This window comes from Poecilia formosa, unplaced genomic scaffold, assembly GCF_000485575.1.
Source record: "Poecilia formosa unplaced genomic scaffold, Poecilia_formosa-5.1.2 Scaffold37, whole genome shotgun sequence".
NCBI classification, from domain to species: domain Eukaryota; kingdom Metazoa; phylum Chordata; class Actinopteri; order Cyprinodontiformes; family Poeciliidae; genus Poecilia; species Poecilia formosa.
This window is the reverse complement of record NW_006799976.1, coordinates 666529-678869: the sequence shown is the minus strand read 5'-3', so window position 1 is coordinate 678869 and position 12341 is coordinate 666529. Positions and strand designations below refer to the sequence as shown.

At 42.6% G+C, this 12341-nt stretch overlaps 1 protein-coding gene across 1 annotated transcript; it reads left to right on the top strand.

Annotated features, from left to right (window-relative positions):
* Positions 1 to 442: 442 nt before the first annotated feature.
* myoc (myocilin) lies at positions 443 to 11473 on the top strand. The gene is made up of 5 exons (XM_007550574.2): positions 443 to 1446; positions 5545 to 5610; positions 6144 to 6236; positions 9096 to 9307; positions 10069 to 11473. The coding sequence occupies exons 1-5, from the start codon at positions 951 to 953 to the stop codon at positions 10648 to 10650; spliced, it is 1449 nt and encodes a 482-aa protein (XP_007550636.1). The 5' UTR covers positions 443 to 950; the 3' UTR covers positions 10651 to 11473.
* Positions 11474 to 12341: the final 868 nt, after the last annotated feature.

Here is a 12341-nt window from a genome sequence, read left to right as displayed (position 1 = left end):
CCCAGACCTTACAGGGGTAGTTGAAGGAAGGTCCTGTTGAAAGGTTTTAAGTGTGAGAACTGTCTTGGTGATGCTGATGATTATTTACTGTGGAAGTTGGAGGTGGAGCCAGTCAACTTGACTACACATCATTTATGATCCACTACCTTCAAACTCCATTTCACGCTTAGATAATCATCAGTGTTTTTTTTTTTGTAAATAACCGTTTAACCGGCGTCTGCATACACTGCTGAGACGTTTTACGCTGGAAACAGTCCAACTCCTGAACTAGGTGTTCAGCCTCCGGGATCAAATTCTTTTGAAGCCAAAAGAATAATTTACTACAACTGTTTGTAAACTTTTAACAAACCCTTTAAAAAAAAGGCTTTTTTTATGATTTAAATTCCTGAGAATTTGAACAGGAATAGTCTATTTTTATGTGCATGGCACATAAAAAAAATAAAAGACAGTTTTTCCAGATAAGATCTTCAAAAATATGAAAAATCCCAACTATTACAAAGTGTCAGATTTAACATCCTAAAATCCCAAAACATCATTTTTCAAATTTAGCATCATTCAAAAAGTCATGTGTTTTTGTCCCTTTCCCTTCACCTTTTCCTTTCCTTTCCTCCCTCTCCCCTCCCTCTCTTCCTTTCACCTCTCCTCTCCTCCCTGTTTTCCAGTTTCCCTCCTTGTGTCCCTTCCAGATTGTATAAATATCTGAGAGCAGTTGGGAAGAGCTCAGTGTTGCAGAGCTGCTCATAGAAGAGAAAACAAGACAAGGGGAGAAGGCACAAGACAGCCTGATAAGAGAAAAATATCTGAGTGAAATCTGGAAATTGGCTTGGATAAAAAAATAATAATAATAAATTTGCACAGGAACAGAAAGTTGGATTGTGGGGAAACAAACAAACAAACAAACAAAAAAAGACTTAAGATATTAGTATAAATTGCTCAGGCCTGTCTGAAAGATGTTCTTCCTCTCCTTGCTGTGCGTATGTGGTCTCCTGCTGCGAGGTGATGCCCAGGACCGAGCCTCCCTGTGGAGGGGGAACGACCGGAGCGGCCGATGCCAGTACACCTTCACCGTGCCCAGCCCCGCGGAGGCCACCTGCCCACAGGCTGGAGGTCCGGAGCTGGACGGCCTGAAGGCCAGGCTCGGCGTGCTGGAGGCTCTGGTGGCCCAGCTTGGCGGGAGGGACGTTCAGCCGCGGGGAGGCCAGCAGGGGGCCGCTGCCAAACTGCAGCCCGAGCTCCAGGAGGCTCTCAACCGAGTGGTGTCGGAGAGGAACCTGCTGCAAGGGGAGAAAGAGAGGCTGCAGAGGGAGCTGGACACGCTGAAGCTCAGGATGGAAGAGATGAGGCGGGAGACGGAGAGGCTGAGGAGCAGACCCTGCCTGTCGCAGAGCCCAGTGGCAGCTGCCACCGCCACCCAGCAAGACTGGGGCAGAGGCAGACCGGCTGCTGGTAAGAGACAATACACACAAAACAAACCCCACCATCTGCTTAAATGTTGATCAAGAATATTAAAAAACTACGTCATAAAATTCATTTCTCACTTTAAAAATATTGCTTATTTATCCACAATTTGTGATCCGCATTCATTTAATCAAACTTATAATGCCAAGTGTATTGTTTTTTTGATACATGCATTTCTGATCACTTTTATTCATAATCACAAATGTGTATCTAGCTTGTTAATTCTACATCGCTAAATGTTGCACTTTTAATACGGATGTTTCTGAAACCCCTAAAAAGCAGGTAGCTTTCTCAAAAAAAAAAAAAAAGTCTGCTGTATCAGATCCTCAAGCTGTCTCATCCTCCAGGTTCTGCAGAGGACAGGTGTCATTTTTTTCTGTGCACAGCTAAAAAGAAACAGTTTGCACGGATTACAAAGTTTATTTCCAAGGAAAGAGAAGATGTTAACTTAAAAAAAATGGCTTTAGAGTCATACAGCAAAAACAAACAAACAAACAAAAAAAAACATAATTATCATTGACAGCTTTACAGAAAAACTGGTCAAAATGTGTTATTTCTTTGTTTTACTTATCCATGTAAATTTCATCCATCATTGTACAACGTGCTATTTGGAGGATACTTAATTTGTTCTGTTTATACTGAAAACCTTATCTAGATTTGAATATATATTTGATTGGAATTTGACATTTATCTCTATTGTCATCGTCACTACAGCTAATCGGTGTAGCAATATTAATAATTAAACATGTATTTTGTCCAAAGCATTTAAACAGCAAAGTTTATTATCTCTGACTAGTTGCATCAGGGCTTTTAAGGGTTAAAAACCAGAAATGGATGACCTCCATGTTTTCATGCCACATACATCTTTGTGTGTTTGTGTTTGCATGGTAATGTTTTGGTTTCCCCTTTATACAGCAGAGACCCCCGGGCTCAAGTTTCCCCCCTTGCCCCCTGCTCCCCCTCCCCCCCTCCCAGCCATCCCGTCTTCCTGCCTTTACTTTTAGAAACGCTGGAGGGCGGCCACAGAGGATCAGCTTCATATTTAAGGGCAGACCCTGCTGTCTTTATGGCTGGTGTTTCCCCACTCAGCATGGCGGGAAATGCGCGCAAGCGGCCCTAAAAGGAGAGAGCACGAGGACGATGATGTGCCCCGGGGCAAATTCTTCCCCTGCCCCTCCACCTCCCCGTCCTCCTCCTTCTTTCTTATTCACCGCTCCTCCTTTACTTCCCAGCGAAGCGTCTCTCTGTTTACCCACCTGGAATTCTGCATCATTGGCTTTTAACATTGAGATTTCCTGGACCGATAAATCTTTTTTCCCGTCGTCCTACAAAACCAGCTCTACCCCGTCTGCTTCGGGATGCTTGTATACCTCCTACATCCGCTCAGCTATGGGCGTAGCTCCTCATGTTTTCACCCGCAGACTGAAATACACAGGGAGGGCCCCCTAAGGGTGACAGGCAGATGCCGGATAGATCAAGCTCAGAGCGAGGCTTGTGGGACCAGAGCAGACAGAGAGAGAGAACATAAATCAAGCCACTTTGGCTTGTAGGGAAGAGTGAAACCCTTGACAGGAGGATTTTTATCGCTCACAACTCCCACAGTATTTCTGTGACCTTTTTAAACAGTTAAAATATACGAGTTGATGGTCTCTGATTGTTATGTTTTGCTTTAAAAACAGGCTTTTAAATACAGTTGAGAGCGCAAGTGCTAACCCTACACTGCAAATGGTATTAATCTTCCTTATATGAGGCCTGGCCTGCTGTGCTCAGTCGAATTTACGAGACTGAGGCTCGCTGAGGTCCGACATATTTCAGATGGGTCACAGTGATTTCTGAAAGTGCTGCCAAGGCATAAGGCGGTCATGAATGTTGCTGCAGCAGCATCGATTCGCGACTTTCAAAAAATACAGTTTTGACTTGCAACATCTCAAAAAAGGTGGCAAGATAGAAGAGAGCACATGGGACGAAAAAAGGAGAAAAAAAAGACACATTTCTGGAGGAGAACGGGATGAAGAGGGAACTTCAGCAATAGATTTAAATAACTTGTCGATACAGTCAGTGCCTTTCAAATCTGTTAAGACCCAAAGAAAATTTAAAAATTTTTCACAACCATAAATGTCTGGATTTGTTTTTTTTGTTTGTTTTTTTACAGTAGTCCAACACAAAGTAAATCACTACTGTGAATTGGAGGAAACAGATAATCTGAAAAGTATGTAATACACCTGTATTAAGCCTCTTCACTCAGACACCCTGAAATAAAATTCTGTGAAACCAAATCAGTTATCGATGTACAATCCAACGGGAGATTCTTAGAGCTGAAGGGACAATGGATGGAGTTAAACGTAGGACATTCCTGGAAGCAAACATCTTGGACGACAACAAGACCTTTATCCAAATGATTTAGCTCAGAGCATTTTCATGTCATAGAACGACCCAGTCAAAGTCCAAACTTAAATCTTACTGAGAGCCTGTGGAAAAGCTGGAAAATAGATGTTCACGTTGGCTCTTTGTCTAATCTGACTGAGCTTGAGCTATTTTTGCAAGACTAAACAGGGTGATTTAGGCCTCTACATGTGCAGAGACACAAACATACAGCTGACTTCTGAAACCAATCAGCTGTACTCCTTTTTAAAAGTGCCATCCGGATTTGAGCCTATAATCAAATGAATGCTAAACTTTTCAGACTTTCCCCCAAAAGTTACGAATACAACACTTAATTCCACTTCACGGTTACGGACTATTTTGGTTTGGTTTGTCACATAAAATCCCCAAACTATGAACGCTTCCCGAAGCTCAGTCATAAAGCAAGGAAACGAGACAAAGTTTACGAGCGACCGAGACTTTGTGCGCCCGTTTAGTTTTTCCGACAGCACCTGTTGGTCATCATCTGCCCCATTTACGGACCTGCTGCTTCTGTTCATTAACGGGGGAAAAAAATCAACATCAGCTTCCAGATGTTGACGCTTAATGCTCTCCGCGTCGTCAGGGTTCGCTGCCTGCCCGACACGGCGGAACATTTTTGTGCAACATGCGAGTGCGATAAGCATACGGAGAAAAACTCAAATCAAATCCCATGTGGACTCACGCACCAACAGCTTTCACCAAAACACATCCAGGCGTCTCACTTTCTCTTTTGTAATCAGCGCTGTGTTTAGACCATGAGGAGTCTCCGTACGGAGCCGTTTACAGTTTGTCAGATTCAGTTTGACAGGGTTTACGTTTCACTGTAATAGTTTTGGAAGGTAAACAAGCTAAAAAAAGACCAAAAAAAATGGTTTGAAGAAATCTAGAGAGCAAAAATATAACAAAGACATCGTGGTATCTGAAAGAGATACGGAGCTTTTTAGCGGTAATCACACCCACTTAACTATAATCGCGGTTTTTCCACAACCACACCCTGTGTTTTATTTTAGTGGATTCCACATCACAGACTAACACAAAGTAGTTTGTAATGGCGAACAACAATGATAAATAGCTTATATTTCGTTTCAAAGAAATAATGGGAAACTGTGCAACTAAGTGACTTTCCAGATTCCCCTAATTAGACAAAAACAACTAAAAGTTGAGCACTAATTTACTATAAATATAATCTCAAACAGACCCAATTTATACACAAGATTATATAATCAAACTCATTCGACTGATTCAAATAGATTATACATGTTTCCACTTCAATCCCAGTTGTAATCCACAGCAGTAACGATCACATGTGAAAGGAGTTCTGCTTAGAGACCAGAATCAAACTCTTTGGCCTACGTGGCAGAAAACACGACCTTCATGGTGAAACACTGCGGTGGCAACATCATGCTGTGGGAGCGGCTTCCTTTGAATGGAGCCAAATCATAGGAAGGAAACTGGTCGTAGGCCAAAAAACCGACTCCAAACATACAGTCACAAATACAACTGAACGGTTTCGATAAATGTGTGTCCATGTGTTAGAATGACCTAGTCAAAGTACAGATCCAGATCCAGTCTTGTTCAGTTCATCGGGTGGTTTGAAACACACTCCAAGGCACTCTGCACAGAGTGCACAACCTTAAGACCTGTGACACGGATCGGTGAGCTGCGGTGTGTCTGTGTGTTTAGGCTCCAGTCAGATGTCCCACCTCATGACGAGGCCCAACAGGCAGGGCGACAGCAGCAACCTGAGAGGTGAGGCCGTTTTTTTCCGCAGAACATTCCCTTCCTGAGACCGCACTGTAGAAACACAAAATGTAGAGCAAGTGTTTTTGGCCTAGTTTTTAGGGCAAGTATCTTAGTACACTTGAAGTGGGACAATATTTGACTTACGAGCAACGTTTCAGCAAGAAACAGGAGCTTGTTTTGAAGGAATCATTCCTCAATATTCATTAAAAAATACTAGTTCCACTGGCAGATTGTTTCCCTTATATCATGGGGAAAATGTTATAAGTGAAAACAAATCTTCCAGTTGAATAATAGCATTTTTTTTTTTTAATCAATATTGAAGAATTACTTACACAAAACTAGGTCCTATATGTTGCTGAAAATGTACTTGTAAGTTAGTTTTGTCTTATTGCAATCTGGACTAAAAATACTTGGCAACATTCTGTTTTGTTTTTTTTGTTTGTTTGTTTTGTTTTGTTTTTTTCAGATGTTAATCGGTAACATTTTAATGAATGTTGTGATTATTTGTATGTAAATCAGTGTATCTCTTGTTGGTTTAGATTCAGCCTGGCCACATGGAGCCCAGGGCTTCCAGGAACTGAAGGCTGAGGTGACCGAGCTGCCCGCACCAGACGCCAACGTGGACAACACAGGTGAGGCCGTGTTGTCGACGGCTAGTTAGCTAGTTTCTTTAGCCTGAAACTAGCTAAACACACGGGATGTTCTCCACCAAGCGCACTAACCCAAATCCAGCTTTTTTTTTTTTTTTTTTTTTGAGAGAGAGAGAGAGAGAGAATATCATACACAATAAGAAGCCAATGTGTCCATAAAAAGACATAAAAGAAGCTGAAATTTAAATACAAGCCCCGTTTCGTCCTCCTCCGTTGGTGCGACCGGGCAAACATGACACTCACCCCTCCTGCTGACAGCCTCAAAGCAAATACGACTATTAATACCGAGGCATTCAGGGTGAGAATACCGACGTCATGCCGAACCGTCGGTATGAGGCGCCCTCTGAGTTTCATGTTTGCCTCATAAATGAAGTGGGAAAGCACCTTTAACAAGGCTCTCGTTTAAAGTAGCTGTTAAACGTTTCCTCGGGTGGGCTCCCCAAACCACACCCTGCGTCTCCCCTGTAGGGGAACGCAAAGAGTCGGCGCGGCGCATCTTTCCATCTTACTTGAGACCAAAGCGCTCCGAGGCAACATAGTAATGGGTGTATTTATAAGACGTATTTGCCATCCAATCTTAAATCTGGGGCTACATCCGGAACCCGAGAGGAAGGTGGTATTTTAGGAAGAGATAAAAATAAAGCCAACCTTCTCGTTTTCTCTGAAACCCGGGATGAGTTGCGTCACGCAGCCTCTCCTCTGAAGGCGGTGACTCGGAGAAAAACTCCTCGACGCAAGTTTGTTTGAGGATGAAACACTCGTATTGGCTTAAAAAAAAACACGCTGGTTCCCTTTTTGGTTCGATTCCGGAAGTGTAGATCAGTACTTAATTATTTTAGACTGGCTATTTTTATATTTATGGATGGAAATTGTGTGCAGCATGTCTCTTAATTTTGTTTGTGAATGTATGTAAATAAGCAGTTAGATTTAGAAAACCGCACCAACAAATATCTTCTCATGGGTCTTAGCCCTGCTGGGGGCTAAGCACCCCTAAAGGTCACATCCTAGTATCGCCCCTCATACTTTCCAACCTGTTGTTATAAAATAGTAAAAAGTTGTGTGTGCTAAAAATAAACTGGTTTTAAGACTACCTTTTACCTCAATTAAGCGCTGAAAACTACTGAATACTGAATTTATCTGTTGACAAAGATGCTTGGATTCGTTGCTGTTGCTATACATCAACACACCTGTTACATCATTTGAACGCCACTTCTTGGAAAATCACACAAATTTTGTTTTCACGGAAAATGTTACGAGTTTTCCGGAACATCAATCACTTTTTGTTGAACCTGTGACTACAGACTCATCTCAAATGCACTGATGCGTTTGAGATGAGACGGGTCACTCTCAGTCATTTCCACAATATTCAAGGCGCTTAAAGTTTTCCACATTTGGTCATCTTACAACAAACCTCTTAGTATTTTATTGAGATTCGATGTGAGAAAAACAACACACAGTGTATATGTGTTCAACAGACCCAGTCAAAGTCCAAACTGAAATCTAAAAATATGTGCCAAAACCACTTTCATCCAATCTATTAACTGTCACCTGACATTTTATACGGCTTCAATAGCAACAAAATGTAATCCTGTAAAGTACTGACTGAAGGAGGCTGAACTCAAGTGCATGCCTAACTTTTCTTGTATTTATTTCTATTTATTTTTAAACATAATCTCCCCTCCACTTCACAGTTTTGCTCTACTTTGTATTGCTTTGTTTTGGGTTTTTTTTTATAGGAATTTCCAAAAAACACACTCTACAAGTTTTGTCACTTGACACAGAGTAGAAAAGTTCTAGGGGTAGAAATACTTTTGGAAGGCTTATTTATTTATTTTTTTGTTTCCTTTATTTAACCAGGTAAACCCCAGGTAAACCTTTTCAAGAGGGAGCTGGGCAAGTCTCTCTGTAAACAATTTTATTTGTGAGCTGATTATGAAAGTAGGTCAACTATACAAATCGTCAGATGACACCAAAATATCTAGCTAATGTGGTTTACTAATAAAAAGGTGCTTAAAACTCTTAAAGCAATTCAACGTCAGAGTTCTGCCTCAAGTTGAAAAATCTCTGCACCTTTACCTTGAAAACAATTAATTCAAAACACTGCTTAATTCATTCCCACCATTTATGAATGAAAGTCCCTTGTAAGATACCAAAAATTTTAATAAAAAAGTTTCAAAACTACCTCCCTTTATTTTAGAAACCATGATTTGTGTTGCGGTACCTAAAGAGGTGCAGTTCACGATTTGCTACCAGTTTACTACGGCTTACAAAATATTATCAGAATGACTGTAGAGTTTCAGAAAATGAGTTGTATGACATTTCATTGATTGATCAGTATTAAGATTTGCCTTCAAGGCAGTGTTTCAAGTAAGCCTGTCAAAGATGGAGTATAATCTACAGTGTTTTATTTGACATTTGCTTAAAGCAAAAAAGAGTGGAGAAGACATGGGGCAAAGGTCAACTAGGATAGCCAGTTAAACCAACAGTCATCATTTTGGACTATGAGAGGAAACCAGAGAACCAGGAGAGAACCAACTAATGCACTTAGAGAACATGCAAACCCCATGAAGAGAGAAGAACCCAGGCAGGGATTCAAACCCAGGCAACCATTTTATTAAAAAAAAAATTAATAAAACGGTTTAAGTAGCAATGCATCTACATCGCAGGCCTGCCAGATTCGGGCCATCCAATGAACGTCAAAGTCTTGTAGAGTGAACATCTCAAAGCTTTGACACGATTTAAAACTTGTCTTTCATCACGGCTTCTGTTGACTTGTGACAACTACACTGAGCCTCTTCATCGTTCCCCTCTCTCCCATGTCTCGTCTCCCTTGCCCTGCAGGATGTGGGGAGCTGATTTCCGTGGGCGAGCCGGTCACCCACAGGAAGGCCGACAACATCGCAGGTAAATACGGTGTCTGGATGCAGGATGCTGAGGCTGTTTCCCCCTATGGGGCCAGCATGCTCTGGCGCATCGACACGATTGGCCCCGAGGTCAGGCAGCTTTACGGCTATGATGACATGGAGCAGCTCTCCAAAGGCTTCCCTTCCAAGGTACGTGTAGCAGGGCCTTGCAAAAGTATCCATGCTCCTACCACAAACTAGTGCACTACTAGAGCTGTGCACACTTATGAAGGGGAAGGGAAATTATACATGGTTTTCAGAACTACCTATAATTAAAATCTGAAAGTTGTGACATTTGTGTTGAGCTTCCAAACACAGATAACACAACATAAATCTAGCTTAGTAAAGAGCTTAGTAGTGCCAAGCTTTTTAGTGCTGCTATGTAAAATGTGTAGTTTTCTTTTGTACATTTCTATCACGATGCAGGTCTTAAGTATCGTTCATAATGGTCTTAGAAAGGTCTTTAATAGCCTTAATTTTGAGTTGGTAAAACCGGCAAAGACCCTGCATGTGGCTCTGAACATTGCGCTGAGCTCACTACCACAGCACTGAGACACGTTGGTGGCAGCGTCATGGTAAGCAGATGCTTTTCTACCAAAAACAGGAAAACTGGTTACAGTTGCTGTGGAAAATGAAGGCTGCTAAAGGTTGTAATGTTTTCCAGCTGGGGCAGAGGCTCACCTCCCAACAAGGACAACAACCCCTTAACATGATGTGTATAAAAATACATTCTTGACTCTGATGGCATTCTTCTGCAAAACCTCTTGAAAACCATGGGTCTCTTTCCTTCCACTTCATAATTATGTCCTAATTTGTGACAATCAAGGTGCCTCAAATCCCTTGAGGTGCCTGGACAGCGCCTCAAAGTCTTGGATCAGTCCCAGTTATTGCCTCGTGTTTTGCTGTGACAGGTCCTGCTGCTGCCGGACCCACTGGAAAGTACCGGGGCCACGATGTACCGAGGGTCCCTGTACTACCAGAGACGGCTGAGTCGCACCCTGATCCGCTACGACCTGGTCTCTGAGAACGTGGCGGCCCGTCGTGAACTCCCCCACGCTGGCTTTCACGGCCAGTTCCCCTACTCCTGGGGCGGCTACACGGACATTGACCTGTCTGTGGACGAGAAGGGGCTGTGGGCCGTGTACTCCACCAGCAAGGCCCAAGGGGCCATAGTGATCTCGAAGCTGGACCCACACAGTCTGGAGGTGAAGAGGAGCTGGGAGACCAGCATCAGGAAGGCATCCGTGGCCAACTCTTTCATGATCTGCGGGAAGCTTTACACCGTGGCCAGCTACGCAGCCCGTGACACCACCATCAACCACGTGTATGACACAGCAACCGGCCAGCTGAAGGCCGTGTCCATCCCCTTCAAGAACAAGTACGGCTACAACAGCATGATTGACTACAGCTTGGCCCAGAGGAAGCTGTTTGCCTGGGACAACTTCCACCTAGTGTCCTACGACCTCAGGCTGGGTCGTCAGCAGGCTAACTGAGGCCAACGCCAGTGACTCTTTGCTCACCTGTTCCTGCTTCAGAGACTCACAGTTTTAGACCATAACATGAGCAGCAGTAGCAGCAGTTACAAAAGATATGGAAAAAGCAAAAAGCTCACAATTAGTCAGTTTCCACCCAATATGTGTAAGAAATTATGGAAAAAAAATCCTTGTTTAATTAGTCAGGATGATTTAAAATAGAATAAAATAGTGTTTTGTGACCTGATGCTGATTTCTGTTTAGTAACTCTAGAGGTGTTCTCAAGAAAACAAACAAACAAAAAATCTGTTTTGCCATATTTTACAGCATCCTGACTTAATCCATTTTGTACATAATCTCTTCAAGTGAGTCGGACAAATTGTGACCCTTTTGTCTTTCCATAGAAAGCTAACGCCAGTTCACCTGTAGGAAAACTACCAACCTCCATAAACATTGGAGGCATGGTGCCGCAGGTCTGCTTTTCCTTTATTCCCGTTCCTTTTTTTTTTTTTTTGCCGTGGCATGGTCCACAATGTTGTTTTCAGAGGAATTATTTTTGTACCGCCTTTAATCCATGTATGTGATTTTTGTTGTTTTCTGTGTAAAGCTATATATTTGTGAATTAAATAAACCATGAATCAGTTTAACCAAAAACATGAGATGCATTTGATTCAGTAATGCTATGATGCCAGCTCCTGTGGTTTTACATGCCCTTCAGTGATTTATCAGCCAACATCCTTCTATTAATCTGCTCCACTACAGCATGTATTGAATTTTGCATGTTTTTGCACGGTGTAGTCAATATGTGTCCAAAATCCTCATAAAATAAAGTTTATTAACGACGGCCCTGTTTATTGTTTCACTTTGAGAAATGTATAGATGGATTAATCAAAGATCAGAAACAATTTCATCCAGCAGGTTTGAACAAGATGATGAATGACATACACCAAAGAAAAGGTAGAAGCAGCCTCGAACGGCCCTCGCAGCTCAGCGCCGCTCCGGCCTCCTGGCGACCGCGGGAGCTCCGGGGACGCCACCCGCCAGCCATTGCAGACACTCTCGCGCAGTTCCCGCTCCACCGATATGCCGATATGCAGGCGATATGCACCGATGCGTTCGGCAGCGCTATCTGACGATGGTGGAGATCGACTGATGCAGTGAGGAGATATAGCTGATGGAATAACCTCGGGGGCGCAGTGGAGTCAAATTACTTAATTTCTGTTAGACAAAATTAAATATTTGGGTTTATTCATCAGAACGTCAAGGTTCTCATTGCTGAGTGTGCCTTGCAGCTGTGGTCAACTGTTCACTGCAGATCAGTAGAGTTCGCCACAGCTGCTGCTGCTGCTCACGTCCCGCCCAGTGAGGAACGGAGCATTAATAGTACGATTACAAAAGGCCTTCGCAGCGTTTAGCTGCTCGGGCCTAAAAATATTAACGATGTTAGGAAGGAAAGAAGTTCTCAACATATAGAAAATAAAATACAAATATCTTTCCTTCCTCTTATGTTTTAAGATATTTATCCAAATTTTTGGAAAAAAACAAAACGGCATTCATGTCATCCCATCCTAAGCCCGCATAAATACTAACAGCACTTTTAGTTGCCAGTCTCTGCGCATCACTACACATGACACGCATGTCGATGTGACATAAAGGCGCTCTACTGACACCTTGTGGTCAAGTGTGAAACATCTAACAAAGAGAACATAACA